Source organism: Gorilla gorilla, chromosome 13, assembly GCF_029281585.2.
Source record: "Gorilla gorilla gorilla isolate KB3781 chromosome 13, NHGRI_mGorGor1-v2.1_pri, whole genome shotgun sequence".
In the NCBI taxonomy this organism is placed as follows: domain Eukaryota; kingdom Metazoa; phylum Chordata; class Mammalia; order Primates; family Hominidae; genus Gorilla; species Gorilla gorilla.
The window spans coordinates 116,749,960-116,767,887 of record NC_073237.2 but is presented as its reverse complement, the minus strand read 5'-3'; the positions used below and the strand labels follow the sequence as shown (position 1 = coordinate 116,767,887).

General features: G+C 50.9%; 1 protein-coding gene and 1 long non-coding RNA gene across 10 annotated transcripts in view; both read left to right on the top strand.

Annotated features, from left to right (window-relative positions):
- Positions 1 to 8,236, top strand: part of CDK5RAP2 (CDK5 regulatory subunit associated protein 2) — a 188,681-nt gene extending 180,445 nt beyond the window's left edge. For all 9 annotated transcript variants that reach the window (XM_055351808.2, XM_019033869.4, XM_055351809.2 and 6 more), the window contains 3 exons: positions 2,454 to 2,580; positions 7,324 to 7,370; positions 7,819 to 8,236. In XM_055351808.2, the coding sequence (XP_055207783.2) occupies positions 2,454 to 2,580; positions 7,324 to 7,370; positions 7,819 to 7,875 (231 nt within the window). In that variant the 3' untranslated portion in view covers positions 7,876 to 8,236. The remainder of the gene's footprint in view (positions 1 to 2,453; positions 2,581 to 7,323; positions 7,371 to 7,818) is intronic.
- Positions 8,237 to 14,644: 6,408 nt separating this feature from the next.
- LOC129524778 (uncharacterized) lies at positions 14,645 to 16,235 on the top strand. Its single transcript, XR_008668702.2, has 2 exons — positions 14,645 to 15,882; positions 15,965 to 16,235. It is a non-coding gene; the product is annotated as an uncharacterized lncRNA (long non-coding RNA).
- Positions 16,236 to 17,928: the final 1,693 nt, after the last annotated feature.

Sequence of the window (17,928 nt, the reverse complement as noted above, 5' to 3'; positions counted from 1 at the left end):
CTCTGTGGCCCTCAGGCAGGGTTCTTCTGGTGACCTCTTGCGGACACTAGGCATGCTGCTTACACCCAGCATCTCATTTGATCCCTTGCGGAAATCTTGAGGGAGTTAGCTGTGATTCTTCCCTTTTTCCAGAGGTAGGAATGGAAACTCCAAGAGATTAAGTGACTTGCTTCAGCGTCATATAGCTGGGGAGTGGTGGAGCTGTACTTTGAGCCCCTGCTGTTGCTACCATGGAATATTCATCCCATAAAATGAAGATTTGAATCCAGGGGAACAATAGACATGTAAACAATTAAAATTCCCTGTTGTAAGTACTGGATAGAATATATACAGCGTGTTAGGAGAGCACTAGTGAAAATTAATCCACCATGAGTGGGTGAATGGTGTCACAGCACCTACTCTGCGCCAGACACTGGTGGTTAGAGGGAGGAAATGAGTGTGTGGTCAGTACAGGAAGCAAACAAGTAAAGGACCAGTCACTCCAGTGTGCCATGGGCGGTGATGGGGAGACACTGAGCCCCGGGGCACCCAGAGGAGCAGTAGGCATCCTAAAAGAAGTGCCAGATCAACTTCCTGGAAGAGGTGAAACCTGAGCTGACTTTAGAACAAGGAGTGGGTCAGCCAGGCCAAGTTGGAAATGATCATTCCCACTGTCTTCCATTATCTCATTTGAGTCTCACTCTACTGCAGTGTGATAGCTGGATCAGGGATGATTATTCCGATTTTACAGATGTGGGACTAAGGCGTTGACTGTAGAGAGACTTTGTCCTGGAATGTGTGGCCTCTGGAGCCATGACCAGAACCTAAGTCTTTGTGGGCTCTTAGCCCCAAGGAAAAGAATCAAAGCAAACCTAATGTTTAAAATTAGGATCTGTTTGGGAAGAACTGTCAAAGTCCTTGTACCTGACATGACTGGTTAATCTTAAAAGTAGGTTAAGTCAGGGAATCAAAAATGATACGTACCTTAAACATTTTAGTTTAACTTAAAACAGATAAATGTACATTCATTTGCCATTCTTTTGATGTAGGGCCAGGGCCTTTTCTTTTGAATATGGGTCTGCTGATTGGAGTTTCACATCTTCTTTCTTTCATAAACTGCATCCATAATGTATGTCTGTCACTTCCAATTTCTTTTTCTTTAAGATGAAGAGAAAACTTAGACACTTGCAAAGCAATTTGAATATAGGATTCTTCTAGACTATGTTCCTCCCACATCTTTTATAGTTGTCTCACCCACACCTAATTTGCCAGAAATGTGTTTTTTAGTGACTTGCTTTTATCAAGTCTTTCCTGAAGCATATGTTAGTTTTCATACAACCAGTTCTCTCTTTTAATACACATACTTCATGGGCTTACTTAATATTTAATTAAATTATGCAATTTGATTACAAGTACAGCTACCATAAACAAGTTTGGGAAGAAACTAAAGTGACTCTTCATGAGCTGACAGCTCACCATCTCTCCTGTTGGAAGCAGAAGTGTTTCGCCGCAGCAGAGAGCGGCCTGTGCCATGGTGCTTTTCTGACAGAAAGGGAGTGTCCTTCCCCCTGGGAGCTGGTTTGGTGGAGACTGGCTCAGAGGGCTCCACCATGTGTGTATTTCACCTCGGAGCACTGGGGACTCTGGTTTTGCCACCCATCCAGAGTTTACTCTGGAAAACCAGAAGAGTTTCTTCTAATGGAGCATACTTTCCTAGTAATACTTTTATATGATCTTTTGAAGATTTAAACATTGAAAAGTTTTTAAAGTCAGCATTATAGTTTTTGTAAAAGAAAAAGATCACGCAATTTGAAATCATATCTCATGGAGAGAATTGCTGTTAACATTTTGATGACATCTCAATATACACATCTATGGATGTGGGCGTTTATATTCAGTTTCGTGGAACAGGAATGCCTTGTATACAGGACGTGTTGTTCTGGGCTCTTTTGTCACTAACTGTGATCATTTTTTGATATCAATGCATAGAGCTCTACAACGTCATTTTTAATAGTTGCAAAATTATTGTATTATATGTAAGTACCATAATTTATCCAGATCTATACTGAAATCAGGTTATTTTTTCCTACCATGAACAATGCTGAGACGAACATCCTTGTACATAGGCATCTTCTTGTGCTTATGTTATTATTCCTTGGGGGAAATGCCAGCATGTAGAATTGCTGGGGCAAAGAGTTAAGCGCATCTCAGTTTGGTAGATCTTGCCAGGGCGTTCTCACTGGGCCATGCCATCCCTCACTTCCACCAGAGGTCACGAGGTGCTTTCCCCTTACCCTCAATGAGTTTTGTCCAATTTTGCCTTTTCCTGGTTGTCAGGAAAAGGCTTCTAGTTTCCATTCAAATATTTTTGCTAGTGAGGTTGAGCATCATCTTTTTATATGGCTTTGTAATTCTTCCTATGTAACATGATGTTTATGTTCTTTGTTCATTTTTCTAATTTCTCTTCTCTTTAGATTGGAGAAATGAAGGCAGAGGTCACCAAACTACATAAAAAATTGTTTGAACAAGAAAAGAAGTTGCAAAACACCATGAAGCTTTTGCAGCTGAGCAAGCGCCAGGAAAAAGTCATCTTTGATCAGTGTGAGTGAGGGTGGGGGTGGCCGCTATGCCTGACCACTTCCTGCCTCCGAGGGCTCCCAGTTCTGCCCTGGATTACCCACTTTGGAGCCCAGATGGTTTGTAATCATGCCTCCTATCTGTGGGCTTCTTTTCATACTCCATCCTTTCTGACTCACACAGACAAATGTATTCACTTAACACACCTTTGTAGAGCGGCCCCTTGGTGTCAGGTACTGTCGTCTCACTGGGAGACAGTCGTGTGGCATGTGCAGTAATGGGAACATGCAGAGCACTGGGGTGGGAGTTGGGTGGCCGTCACTCTGTCCCGGCGAGGTGGGCGTCTTAGACAAAGTGACCACCTCGCTGAGTGTGAAATGAAAGCAGACGTCGTCACATGGAGCGGGGAGTGGCAGTCCCTCAGGGAAGAGCATGGACAGAGGCACAAAGGCAGGAAATAAGTTTTTGTATGTGAGAAACCAAAACCAGTCCCTGTGGGGTAAAGGCTGCAAACAGTGAATTAAGGTGAGAGGGATTGGGGGTCAGGGAGTACTTCATGAAAGACTGTAGGTGGCAGGCTCAGGGCAGAGGATTGGCCTGTCACATCTGTGTGCAAGAATGGCTCGCTGGTGGCTGCTCCACCAGTGAGGGGGAGGCTGACTCACTAGTCAGACAGGAAAGGTGGCTAGGACGCTGGGGATCCAGAGGAGGGCATGGATTTGAGAAATACTTCTCAAGGCAGATGCCGAGACTCAGGGTTGGTGAGGTTAAGTAACTTTTGTAAGGTCAGTCCCAGTTCTGATCTAGCCACTTTGGAGATTGTTTGGGAGCAGCTCCGTTTCCCGGTTTAAACCCTCAGCACTCCCTCCCGCTGCATTTAGAGGCCAGGCGGTAGCTGAGTTTCCATTAGTGCCTGTTGGCAACATGGCCCTGGCCAAGCCTGCGCTGTCTGTGTGTCAATTTCCCTGTCTTAGGAGAACTGCTGACTGCAGCACTTTTTCTCTGGAGGTGCCAGCCTGCCTTGTGCGGCTCTCCTGTCAAAGTCCAACATTTCTGGGGCATTTCTGAGAAGCACAGGACAGAGATTATTGCCAAGTAGGAGTTCTCCTTAGCCACCCCTGGGAACCTTCTGAAAATAGACTCTGTGAGACTGCCAGTGTTTGGACTGCAAAAGAGAGGAGCACAGCCACTGAGCAGGCACTGAGTTCCTGTTCTTTACCCCTTACGCCAGGCCCTGGGGACAGAGATGAACGAGACAGTCTTTGCCAGTGAGGGTCGTGGGCTTAATGGGGGAGACACAGAGCTTAGCTGCAGGATGATGTGCTGAGTGCATCCTAGGAGGCCTGAGAGGTGGTTCAAGACTGACTGGGTCTTGAAGAATGACTAGGAGTTTGTCAGCGAAGGGGCAGGAATAGGATTCTGGCAGATGGCCCTGTGGACTTGCTGGTGTGCTCCCAGGGGTGAGAGAGAACTGAGTGCTCAGGGACATGCTTAGGACATACAAAGGGTTTTCCTCTGAGAGATGAGTGAGAGGGAGAAGCAGGAACCAGGTTGCAAGGAGCCTTGTGGACAGGACTCCAGCACGAGCAGCAGGGACTGGCGGGGTCCATGCATGTATTACAAGATCCCACGGCTGAGCTTGGAGGGGCCAGGAGGCCGAGAAGACCTCTTTGGGGGCTGCAGCAGTCCCCCAGGTGGGCAGTGGGTCAGGACTGTCGGGGAGAGGGGATGGTTTTGAAAGATTGTAAGGAGGTCAACCTGGCAGAGTGGTGGATGTCTGTGGGGTTCCGGTTGAGGGTTTCATGTCACTCGTAGAGAAAAAGAGCACCGAGGGGAACCTGGAGAGAGACAGTGCCAGCTGTGGTCCCGTTAAGGCAGCTGTGGTCCCGTTAAGGCAGCTGTGGAATATTTGGGTTAGACTCTTGGAGCAGCAGTGGGGTGGGGAGCAATGCTCTGCATAGGTCTAGAGAAAGGCAGAACTCTTTGCATTGGCATCTCTTCTCCTCAGCAGCCTTTGGCCCTGAACAGTCACAGGGCAGGTAGCTAACCCTATTGACAGGTGAGAAAATTGTAGAAGTAGGTTTGGATGTGTTGAGTACTGTGGTCGGTCAAAAGGACAGAACTAGAACCCAGATCCCCTGTGTCCTAGGTCAGAGAGCATGGAATTATTGATTGAGCACAGTTCAGATCTCCACTCTCCTATGTGACCTGCATTAGACTAGAACCCTAAGCTTTCGATTCCTCATCTCTAACTGGAGACATGAGTTCCAAAGGACTCAGACTAACTAGTTGGTCCCGGGTTCAATAGCAACTTTATAAAAAGCACCCCAGTTTTCTCATCTGTAAAATAAGGATGACAACGCTACCTAAACTGTATTGTACTTAGCACAGTCTCGGGGGCACAGGAGATGCTCAACCAGTCCCTCCTCTTTCTTTCCATTAGGCCAGACCAAATCCTATGCATGGAGGTGGCAAATCATTCATAGTAAGAAGAGCCGCAAATGTCTCATAGCACTTCCCCTCCTGAGCTGGTATTGTCCATCTCCATATCTCCTAGGCCTGGCACAGAGCAGGCTCCGCCAGAGCAGGGTGAGGGGCTTGCTCCAGGCAGCATAGCTGGTGGCTGACCCGGGCCTGCAACTCCTCCTTTGCCAGGCTCTGCAGCTCATCCCAAGGAGTCAGGTCCTTGGAAATTCTCCAAGCCCTGCGGACTTCACAGACCTGCTCTGGGTCTAAAGGGACTAGGTGAAAGTTGGCATAGCACCTCCTCTTCCTCCGTCCCCTCATGGTGATGGGGAAGAGCAAAGGCCAGGGCTGATTGCTACCTGGTCAAACTGACACCATACCTTCTCAGAGTCTACAGGGGAAAGGAAGGAAAAGGCATCCCAGTGGGAACCCTAAGAGTCCTGATGCCCTGGGGCCACTCACTGGCCATGTGACCTGGAACCAGCTGCCTCAGGTCCTCATTTGCAAAGCGAGGACAGTAGTTCTGCCCCATAGGGTGTGGGAGTATTCAGTGAGGTCACAGTTGGAAACCACCTGTCACCAGGTCAACACTGCTCAGCTCAGGTCGGTACCTTCTTCCCAGCACTCTGCTGAGGTGGGAAGAACCATGGACTGAGTTGGGCAGGCCCGCATGTGAGTCCCATCTCTGTGCTGGGGCCAGTCTAGATATGGGACGAGTCCTTTGTCGCTGTGTTCCTTGGTCTTCTCCTTGCAGTGGGGATTTCTGTGCTTTGGAACGTGGCAGTGCTGTTGAGGTGTAGGGGTCCCCTCAAAGCTTGAGCCAAGTGATCCTTAGTTCTTCTGCATGAGCTTTGTTCTCTAGGGACATGGAGTGCTCTTTCACAATCATCTTTAACCTCCATAGCTGTGATACTTAATCTTTTCTGGGTCTCAGGCCCCTTGGTGAATCTGGAGAAAACTGTGGTCTCTGTGTGGAAAAATGCAGACGTCCAGATACATACCCCCATTTGCACACAGTGTCGGAGGGTTTAGGACTGACCCCCCAAACATATCCAGGGCCCCATGTCAGGAACTTTGCCCTGCAGCAGGAGGTCAGGTTGGGGGTAGAGGGGCAGTGGCCACCTCTGAAAGTCGTTTTGCTTGGCTAAAAACAAAGTCCACACGGTCTGTCCCGTCCCCAGTGTCACAGATTGCAAATAAACTCCATTACCTCCAGATGGAAATTTTCATGAGGCAAGATATCAGTATTTTCTCAAGGCCACCACACGACAGACACCTATTCTGAAGAAGCCACTGGGGAGTCAGGCTGTGTGTGTTGGGCGTTGAGTCTGTTACAGCCTCTGGCACTGTTGGCTAAAGGCGCGGCTCCAGAAGCCTTTGGTATTTCCAACGTGGGGAGTAAGCTGATCTTACTCTCACCAAGCCCTGTTGAGAACAGATTCCCTGTCAGGCTCAGAACTCTGATCAAGAGGGGCATTCTTGCCACTGCTGGAGTTTGTGCTGGACAAGAAAAAGCCTGAAGGAAGACCCACCTTTACAGTTGCTCCTGAAAGCCAGGGCTCGCCCGCCCCTCCTGGGAATTCTGATACACGGGGGATCTGTCTAGTACAGTGCTCCGGGCGTCAGTGTCAGCAGGGACCTCTGAAACCATCCCACCCAACCAGCTCTTGTCCAGGCAGAATGTGACTTGCCCAGAGGAATCAGGCTGGGCTATTCCACCAGCTAAAGGGCAGGCAAAGGAGAAGCAGCATGCCCACGGTTTTTTCTTCCAGGCCATTTGGAGCTGTCTCTAAGAGCTGCTGGGTAAAAACCTGGCTTCGTAGAATTTGGACCCTCATATGTGGGTCTGCCTGATCAGGGCACAGTCCTTCCCACAGCTGCTTCCCAGAGGGCCTAGGAAACTAAAGAGTGCTGGGCAGGCCCAGGCCTCTACCCTCCCTGCGCCATTGCCCTCCCTGGCCCACAGAAGTGAGCCTGAGGGATACCTGGACAGCCAGGTGGCCGTGCACAGCTGTAGGGTCTTCTGTGAACCGGCATAGCATGCTGTAGCCTCTGCATCACTGTCAGGTGGTGGCTTAGCGGGGCCTCAAAGAGGTGTTGTTGATGCGTTATTTGGCCCTGGGGTGTGTGATGTGTCAGGTGGGCCCTTTGTACCTCCCTCTGGTCTGGATGCTTCAGACCTCATGTTGTCTACATGTCCGAGCCCTTTGGGGTGGGGCTCATCCTCCCTGCACTTGGCTTTCACACAGCTCTCCTGGATATCCATGCCCCTAATCATTGCATTCTTTGCTCTCTCCTCAGTGGTCGTAACCCACAAAATCCTTCGGAAGGCCAGAGGAAACCTGGAGGTATGCTCTTTGAGTCTTTTCACTGCAGGCCAGTGGAAGGTCAGGAGGGGTGCAGGGCCAGAAAGGACCTCTTGAAAAATGAAGGTGCAGGTGGAACCAGGGGACATGTCCTCCTCAGAGAGTTGTTTCTGCCAGCAGTGCATGAAAAGTTGTGTTTTATCACGCCCTGTCGCCAGTAGGGGTTCTAAGTTTTAAATTTGTATGCTATTTTTACCAGTAAGAAATACAGCAAACAATGCTTGACACATAGTAGGCATTTGATGAATATTTCTTGAATGAATGAATACAGTATGATCTCATCATCGTTTATTAGGTAAATATTTACTGACCAAACTATGTCTTTGAAAGCACTTTGAGAATAACAGTCTCGCTTTTACCTCTGTCGGGGTCTTACTTCAGAAACCTCCTTTGGACTTAAAATTCTCCTTTTTTTTCTTCCTTTTCCTAGCTTAGGCCTGGGGGAGCCCATCCAGGAACATGCAGTCCCAGCAGACCAGGCTCCTGAGAAGAACTTTCAGCCAATAAAGCTTGTGCTTCCCCCACCGAGCTCACGCTGTCTCTTTGTTCCAAGTGTGGTTCCTATTTATTGAGGAAGAAAGAGCTGTCTGGCCAAAAGAAATCTATTTTTTCCCTTCATGTTTTCTCTCTGAAAGTTGGCTTGAGAGTTGTTGTCAGAAAGGTGCAGGTGCTCCACAAACGGGTGGTAAAAAGGCCTCGAGCTCTTGGATGTTGTATTTCAGATCAGGGGCAGGCACCGGAGTTGAGGCTGTGCGCCTTGGTGGGCTTCACGTCTTCCCCTGGATTTGCTTAGTACTCAGCCAGTGCCGCAGTTTGAAGATTCTCATTAAATGATTCATTTCATTTCACCTTGACGATTCTGTTGTTTTGTGTGGAGCCTCAAAGCCCAGGTCCCAAAATCCCAAGTGGGACAGGCCAGGGTTCCACGAGTCGCATGGCTCACTGCTGAGCTCGTTCAAGTGTCCAAAGAAGAGCACCTCCGTGCAGCGTGGCCATGGGCACTGGTGTGTGCTCAGCATCTCACAGTCTGCTGGACAGCAGCCCTTGCAGTGGTGCCATTCCCAATTTAGCAGAGAGCAAAGTGAGGCCCAGAGCTGGGATGTGGCATTTGCATTGTTCCCGTGGTGACAGGGGTGTGTCATCAGCCATCCACATCGCTGCCTCTGACCAAGATGCCCCCAGCCAAAACACTTTAGCGGCTTCCCACTACCCTCTGATCCAAGCCCGAGCCCCTAACAAGGTTTACAAGCCTTGCTGGCACCTCCAGCTCCTTGCCCATCTCGCCTCCTCCCGCTCCACTCTGTGTTCCAGGCAAACGGAACAGTGTTCTCCCCAGTCTAACCCAGGCTGCGCCCTCTTGGACATGCTCCTCCCACCCTTTCTTTTTCTAGTTAGCTTTGAATGGTCCTTTAGAAATATTTTTTCTGCCCTTGGGGAAGCCTCTCCTGACCCGATACTAGGTGAAATGCCCCACCTCTGCCCCCGCAGCCCCCACACCACTGTGCAAATCCTCTGAGCCCCTGGAGAGCAGAGGCTTGTGTTGACCACGGAATTGCCAGCACCTGACCTGGCGCCCAGCTCCCCAGACACGATGGTGAGGGGAGGAGACGGGATTGCACTTGCTGGAAGCGTAGGGTGCAGCAGCCTCGGCTGGGAGTCTGGGGAGTGGCCTCATGCCACTTTGCCTGACTCCCCATCCATTAAGAGAGGGGCGGGGCAAGTGGGCAGTACAGACCCTTTCTGCTTGGGTTCCTGCCATCTGTGCTCTTTCTGAGAAATATTTGCACAGATGTACCTCGGTAGAATACGTACCAGCGTGTGAAAACTCAGATTGAGCCATAATGTCACTGGAGTCCCTTTTGCAAGCAGTCACAACAGTTGACTTCCTAAATGGAAGCTGGGTCGGCCGAGGCGCTGGGTCAGCGTGGCGCTGTGGAGCAGGAGGCCTGGTTCCAGTCCCGAGTCTTGTGCTTCTGTAAATGAGAGTTACTCTTGTCCAGTACTGTTACAGAGTTCGGAGCCTCAGATTTTGAAAGCAGCTGAACAACAAGGCCCTTTCCACAAATCGGTGACTCTTCTTCAGTGTCTCAGTGGCTGGTCTTAAGCAAGTTTTAAAGTACTGTTTTAAGTTCTATGGCTGTGTTGTACCAAACCCCTATTAACCTCAGTAGGGGAGGCACCAGGTTCAAGGGGCCTGAGACCCACAGAGCCAGCAAACAGGATGTGGGCTTTATTAGGGGCTTACATACAGGGGAACAGTCCAGAGGCGGCAGGCTGGACAGGAGAACTGCTTTTCCTACAGAAACAGATGGTTCAGTGGCAGCGGCTGAACAACACAGCCCACGGCCCGGGTGGGGCAGGAAAACCATCACCACTTATAAACAGCATGCAGTTTATATAGCATTTTCACTTAACCTTCCCCCAAGGACCTCCACCCGGGAACCTTTTTTTAACCCAAAACTCAGGGCCTCAGTTCCCTATACAGCCCATGTCCCATGAGACGGGCTGGGGGGCTCAGATATTCCTTACAAACAAGGAACAAATCTCCGGGTTGGCCACTCCTAGATTCTCTAGCTCAGAACAGCATTAAGACGCGTCTGCCATACAGGGTCATTCTAAGGGTATGCTTAAGCTATTGCTGTCAGGGTGTTTACCCTCCAGGCAGGTGTGCGCAAATGTAAGCATGTGTGGTTGCGGGGGCAGTGGGGAGGAGGGGAGTAGGTTGTACAGTATAGTAGATGCAGCTCAGGCAAGGCCTGGAAGTCAGACCTGGGCTCAGATGTCCCCACAGGGGAAGAGTCCTACCTTGCCTGGCACATGGTCAGTGCACAGCGCATGGGAGCTGAACTTGGTCATTGGCAAGGGCTTGAGGTGGAGGGATTGGAGGAGAGATCCACATTGGATTCTGGTACATCCCAGGCCCGTCTGGTTGGTGAACCCAGGCACGCCTGGAGCAGGAGCTGCAGAGGAGGGGCTCCAGGAGCCCAGCTGGCCATTTGCTTCCGGTCACCCACAGCTTTTCAGGAACACAATAATCTAATACGAAGTGCATTTTTATCCCCCAGTTTAGAGTCACGTAAAATACTTTCAACCTTGGGCTAGTGAAGGCCCTCCCTCTTCGGGGAGGTGGAGGAGGCAGCCTGGTTTGTTTGGGCTGGATTAATGCCAAGAACAAACTCTGCAAATAAGACAATTTGGACCTTGGAAAAAGCTCCATTGTCCCTGGTGAGTTAATTTTACCAGCAGCTGAATTCGGGAGGCTTTGAAGCAGTAATCAGAAAATGCGTCAATTTCCCTTCAGTGAAATTAATCACCACGTGTGCTGGAGGAGCTGCACCTGAGAGAAACAGCTGCAGGGACTAAATATATAGTGAGAGAAGGATTGGGAGACAGGCCCAGGGCCCCCTGCTTGCCCTACCTTGGAAATGGTGCTTTTATCTCACTTCCGAGGCCCACATCCCAACGTCCCTATCAGGGTCCTGGAGAGTAAAATCCTCACGCCTCAGGCCGGCGCTCACCTGGGATGGCAGTAGCCACACTGTGCATCTCAGTAATCTGCACCGCGTCACCCATTTTACAAATGAGAAGACCGAGGGATGTAGCCAGAATTTGAACCTGAGTCTGTTAAAACCTGATGTCCCTTGGATTATCAGTATTCCCCCAAAATGCCATCTCTTCGAGAAACTGCAGCATTTCCCTGTTACAAATCGAAGTATTCTCACTCTACCCTTTCCAACAAAATGTCTCTGGATGACCAGAGCAGGAGCCCAGAGACCCACAATTGAATTCCTCAACACAGCAGCCCCGAGAACTGCTTGTAAGTCGGTGGTGGAAGGGAGAAAGAGTGATCTTGTTAATAAGTTCTCGGCATTGTGGAAACCGAGAAACCTGCCTGGGGGATCCGGTCCTGCCAAATTGCCTCTTCAATCTTGGCCATATTTTAAGGCTAACTCAAAAATGCAATTATCAAAATCACTCATCCCATCTCCTGAGAAGCCCCGGACTCTGCCTCAGGGGCTAGACCTGTTTACCTCTTGCCACAGATGGGCGCCAGGTAGGATGGGGGTGAGCAGATCCAGAGACCCGGCTCCCCAGGTGGGGCCTTCTAGTGAAACCAAGCCTCGGTTTCCTTATTCACAAAAATTATGAGATGTGGAAAGATATACAATGGCTAACTGTGAGGCCCAGACATGGCCAAATTGCTAGGGTTCATCTGTTCACCTCAGTGAAGGGTCTGCCTTTGGCCAGCAGCACATGCTAGAGACATCCTTGCACCTCGTCCCTCACCCTCCATATCCCATCCATGATCAGGGCCACTCTCTCCACTTGTATCTCCCAAGGCTATCGCTTCATTCATCTCCACTGCCACCTCAGTCCAAGTGACCATTAACTCTCACCTGGACAGCTTACTGTCCAGTTGGCCTCCCACATCCACCCACCCCTCCAAATGTCTGCCAGACCACAGCTAGAGTGATTCTTTAAAAGGGAAAGCAAATCATACTATCCCCCTTGTTTAAAATATGGGATGCCTCTCACCACACCTAGTGTGGTCAGCAAGCCCTCAGTTCCCTGAGCCCCCCTGTGTGCCTTCTTGGCTCCCTGTGTTCCAGTCTCTTAGGGCTTTTGTCTCTGTCCACAGGACCTTTGCACATGCTGCACCCTGCCTAGCATGCTCTCACCGTGGCTTCTCCTGCTGGTCAGAGACGGCTTCCTGATCAGGAGCCCCTATTCTGCATGATCAGAGCGTGATGATCCCCCCTCACTGGCACTTGGCTGCTGTGTGACTTTGGGTTCTTCCTCTCCCTGTCATTGACCTGAAGCTCCGTGAGAACACAGACCTCATGTGATTTGCTCACCACACCAGCCCCGCTGCCTGGGACAGGGCCAGCAAATATATTCACTCAGCAAACATTGCCAAAGCTTCGCCAGCCTCCTCCTGGAGGAACTCAGGTTGGTCGGGAGAACAGACAAGTAATATAGTGAATAGGGAACATTTGCTTAGACCTCGGGTCCTGGGAGCCTGGCTGTCTTTGGAACATCATCATAGGCAGTCATTGTGACAGCCCTGGGTGGGAGGGACTGCTTTTTTCATATGAAGGACTGGGGCACAGAGTGACCCGCCCAAGATCACACAGCTTCAGATGGAGGCCCGTGGGCTACAGAGCCCACCCAGCTCCCTGCCACTGCGTGTGAGTGCAGTTTAGTATGGCGAGTGCCCAGGCGGCTGGTCAGGCTGGAGTGCAGCCCACACTGGCAGCGTCTGCTTCCACTTGCGGCCCACTCAGGCAGTTCCTGCCAGTGGTCCAAAGTCCAGCCCTGCTCCTGGTGAGGCCCAGAGGGGCCTCATCCTCACTGGGAGGCAGGCAGTTGGAGTTGCTTCTGACTCAACCTTTTAGACCTCTTTGTCCTCAGGGTTGCCCAAGTCCCCTCTTTTCCCGTTGACCCCATTCCCTGGGAAGCCGCCGGCCTTGCCTGACCCGAGAGGGCAGCACTGGGCAGGGCTCACCCCTCCAGCTGGATCACAATGGGACTAAGTGCATGGTGGCTACCAAGCACCCTCCCACACGTGCGTCTCTCAAATGCAAAAGCACCTCCTTGTTAACAGGCATTCACGGGAGAGCTTAATTACATGGTTTCAGGTCTAAAACGATCCTCTGTTTGTATTAATGCCACTTTCTCGTTCCAAACAGAACAGCATGTGGTCCCAGCTCGTGTGTGACACTGGCCGACGGTGTGGGCAGACACAGGGAAATAAGAGAACAAGGTCGCCCTGGCCTCGCCCTCCTCTTTAGCCAAAACAATGGTGGGGTCGGGGGCTACAGACAGAGAGTGACCAGGCCCAGGGCTCCTTTGTGGTGGAAGCCAGTGGCTGGGAGCCCACCTGGAGAGTGTGGAGTGGGTGTGGGAGGGAGACAGGCAGGCGAGGTGTGGACACTCAGCATAGGAAAGTATTTGGAGACAGTCACAGTTACACACTCAACATCTGCTGGCACCTACCCAAGCCCAGAGCTCCCAGAGCCCCGCGGGCCCCCGAGGCACTCCCAGTCAAGCATGGGAGACAGGCCAGCACACAGGTGATCCGTGGTCGTGATAAATGGTCACAAGGGGCCGTGGGCACCCAGAAAATGAGCTCCTACTCGGCCTTGGAGGTGAGCAGGGAAGGTGTCCTGGGGTGACCCTGGATGAACAGTAAAGGCCAACTGGGAATTGTGGGGTGGAGAAGGGGTGGGGGTGGGGCTCCTAGGCAGAGGAAACAGCAGGGACTAGGGTCTGTGAGTGGTGCATTGGTCTGGCTAGAGCTTAGAATTCAGTCAGCGGCATAGGCAGTGCCTCCAGTGGCAGCTTGAGGTGGGTGGGTGTCATAGGGAGCAGCAGGGGAGGCACGGGTAGGTTTTTGTCTGGGAAGGGGTTGGGGGATGTTGCTGAGTGTCCAGGGTGCAGGCTGGAGTGTCCTCACCTGGTCAGGGGCCGGGAACAGAGAGGCAAGGTGGATTTGGGACACTTATGAGGACCTGAGGACCCGTGTGTGTGTGTGTGTGTGTGTGTGTGTGAGTGTGTGCGTGCCCTGGCAGCGGGGGTGAGGAGGAGAGGGTCCATGCTGCAGGTTTCTGGCCCAGCCAGTGGTGTGGGCACCTCCACAGAGAAAGAGCAGTATGGAAAGTGTGGAACAGTATGGAAAGCCAACTGCATCTTTCAAGGTGGGCAGAATCTACAGGGTTGTGGTGGGGGAGGAAACAGCCTGTGCAAAGGCATGGAGGCCACTGAGGGACCCATGGTAGTGGAGTGTGGCCTGGGCATGAAACACGAGGTTGGACACAAGGTACTGGAGATTTGGGCCTTTTATTTGTGTGTGGCATTGGGAAAACAATGGTGATTATTCCAGCGATGAAGGAGAAAGCCCTGGGAGGAGGCAGAAAGAAAACTCTAGACCAGAGGCCAGTCAGGGGAGGGGGTGAGGGACTCGGTCATCGCCCAGGCAGTGAGCCCCATGGCTGTGAGGACACAGAAGCCCACTCTCTTCTCGCTGCCGTTGCAGGAAGGCTGATGGCAAGAAAGGAACCCGGCCTCCTACTCAGATGAGGTCATGGGGGTGGCCTCCCCGGGGACTACCTGGGACTCCTGTTTTACATGCAGTCTCCGGGCCCCACCTCTAGTGAGCCAGTGACCCAGCCGCAGGCAGCTCCTCTGTCTGGAGACAGGACAGTGGTCCAAGCAACTGCCTAGCAACGGGCTGTGTCACAGAAACAGAGGTGATTTGAACTCTCCCAGCCTCAGTTTCCAGCCTCACCTTTAAGGTGGGGGTAACGACAGCTCCTTTTTTCTACCCAAGCCTCCTCCTCCCTGGAGAGTTCCCTGTCTTTGAGTTCAGAGCTCCTCCAGGCTCTGCAACAGGCCATCCTGTCCTCCCCCCAGCCCAGCGGATTCTGCTTCCTTCCTCTCTCCACTCTGTCATCTCCTCTCCTCTCCACGGCCACCTCCTACTTACGCCGCTTGCCTGCAGCCAGCCCGGGCGCCTCTGGCCTGGGTGAAGGAAGCAGTCTTCTCACGGGTCTCCCTGTCTCCTGCGCATGCCCCCACCCCTCACTGTCTCTGCCCACATCCAGGATGATCTTGTCAATTGCAAGACAATCATGTCACTTCTCTGCTTGCAAACCCTCCCAAGACCAAGTCCCCACTCCTCCACTGCATCCAAGCCTTCCCATCTGGCCTTGGCCTTCATTTCCCATAGATCGGGGCTTGTCCTTGATGATCTCCCTGGCCCCCATCCATGAGGTTGCTATTCTTGCCACACTTCTTGCAGGCCCCTGAGACCACCTCCTCGGCATCCTGCAGCTCTGGGCTTTGCACCTGCGTCTACTGTTCTGAAATGTCCGTCTCCCACATCCTGGGCCTGACTCACTCCCACTCATCTTTACCTCAGGCATCACCTCTGGGCCTTCATCCTTTATGCCTCAATTTGTCTCCCTATAACAGGGGTATGATCCCTTGTAACTGGAGATGGTCTTAGGGTCTTAATTGACTACAAGCAACTAAGTTAACTGAGACCAAAGAAGTCTAAAATGCTAATGATGCCTTGGCTGCATTAATAGAGATACAGAGTCCAAACAAGAGAGGTGAATTATTTGGCTCTTGTCAGACCTCCGTGACTTGTCCAACTGTTCTGTGGGCCTTGTGATCATTTCCTGTGCCTTGCTTTAGGAAGGATATTGACAAAGTGGATCATATCATTGATACTTTCACCTCAGTTCACTGAATTTGTTTGCCATTCGTCAAACATGTATATGCCAGGCACTACAGGTGTATAGTCACATTTAATGCCATAAAGCATTATGATCTCCTTTGTACAGATGAAGAGGAAGTCACAATAAGTCAGGTATTGTAATGATAAAATAGCGCCTGTGGTAGGCAGAACAACAGCCCCTAAAGATGTCCATACTCTAATCCCGGAACCTGTGAATATGTTACTTTATATGACAAAAGGGAATTTACAGAGGTGATTAAAGTTAAAGACCTTGAGATGGGAGATCTTTCTGGATTATCCAGGTAGGCCCACTCTAATTCCATGATTCCTTAAGGGAGAAGAACCTTTCCCAGCTGTGGCCAGAGAGAGATGTGACACCAGGGAAAGGATCAGAGAGTGGCTGAAGACAGAGGGAGGGGCCAAGAGTCAAGGAACATAAGTGACTTCGGGAAGATGGAAAACGCAGGAAGCAGATTCTCCCCTAAAGCCCCAGAAAAACAGCATAGTCCTGCCTACTCCTTGATTTTGACCCAGTGAGACCCATGTCAGACTTCTGCCTATGGAACTGTAAGACGATAAAAAATGTGTATTGTTTTAAGCCACAAGGTTTGTGCTGATTTGTTATGACAGTGGTAGCAAATGAATCTCGTGCCTCAGTCAGTACAAGTTTGATCATATAAATTTAGAGATGATATGCATATGCTTGTAGTGTGTAATTTCCTAATGACAGGGGCCACTGAACAGATAACCTGTGAGGTAGTGAGCTCCCCATCCCTGGAGATATGTTACAGAGGCTGTCTGCTAGCTGTTGATGATGTTGTAGAAGGGATTTCTTCTCAGTGGGCAGGTGCTTGGACCAAGGACTTCCTCCAGAGAGTCTTCAGAGATTAGAGTGAGAAGCCACATGGCCCAGGACTGGAGGAGGTTGTGCTTCTCCCTGCCGGCTGGGAGGCCTGTCACCACCCACAGGGTCTCCCTTTAGGCGCGTTATTATATATGGTTCCAGGACTCCATTACTTCAGAATGCTTGTATGTAATGTATTGAAGGAATTATTGAAATGTGTAATTACAGTGTGCATTGTAACATAAAACAAGTCTATTATATTCATTTGATGGAACTGTGCTCCATAATATCTATTCTCATATAAAAGACTCTGCCATTAGAGTGTTATATTGTGTGATGGTAGTTGTCCTTCAGCAGACACTGTCTCCTGTCTTCACCCAGTTCCCTTTCTTCCTCCCAACGCTCCTGCTACCATGAAACTGGAATACCCCAACTTCCCAGGTGAGAAGGCACTTTGGGGTGATTGGGTCCACCCCACATTAGACAGATGGAGAAGGTGAAGCCCTGAGGCCAGAGCTGGTAACGCCAGCATCTCCCAAGTCCCAGCCAGTGTCCAGCTTGTGGTTCCCAAACACCTGTGAATTGGAACCGTTTGTTCAAAAAGAAATCTTGTGTGGAACCCCAATATACAAAGCAGATGGGTCAGCTCTAGGGCAAGCCAAGGTGGGCCCCCCAGGGTCCTGAGTGCTTGGGAGCACACTAAGCCTCACCCCCACTCTGAGGTCCCTCTACCAAACATTAGGGCTTCAAGGGACATCCCGTGAAAACCAGTGCCTCAACCCCTTCCTGGTTCAGATGGGAAAAATGAGTCCCTGAGTGTGGCGAGTGCTTGCCCGAGATCACACCCCGAGTTGGAGGCAGAGCTGGGATCAGCACTCATGTCTTCTCAGCCTGCGTCTCTCCATCTCAGCTGCATCGAGAACCCTGGCTGTTCTCAGCTCTGGCTGCGTTGGAATTACCAGGGACTCGTCAGCATGAGGATCAGAATCCTGGTCCCACAGACTGCGGTGTGATGAGTCTGTGGCAAGGTGCAGGGCTTCTTGTTTTTGAAAAGAGCCCCTGAGGCTCCTGCTGCACAGAGCAAGTTAAGAATGTCTTCCTCCTAAACATTGCTTTGGTTTGTGCTCCTCACTGCATCTCCCCGCCCTGCCATAAGTCAGGCCCCATCACCTGCAGTTGTCATCTTTCCACAAATATTTACAGAGTAGGCACTGTCCTGGGCCCTTGGGATAAAACAAAGACCCCTGCTTAGATTTTAGCAGTGGACGCCCTGAATAAACAAGCCCATGGTCTCCTCTGTTAGAGGGGAAATGTGTTATGGCAAAAGGGGTTGGAGTGCAGGGTAGGGGAGGGTGGTAGAGGGGAGCTGGTGTTAGGATCTAACTGCGCGGGGACAGGACAGGGGATCCTAGTGGAAAGGGGATGTGAGCAGAGAAAAGTCATCCCAATACCTC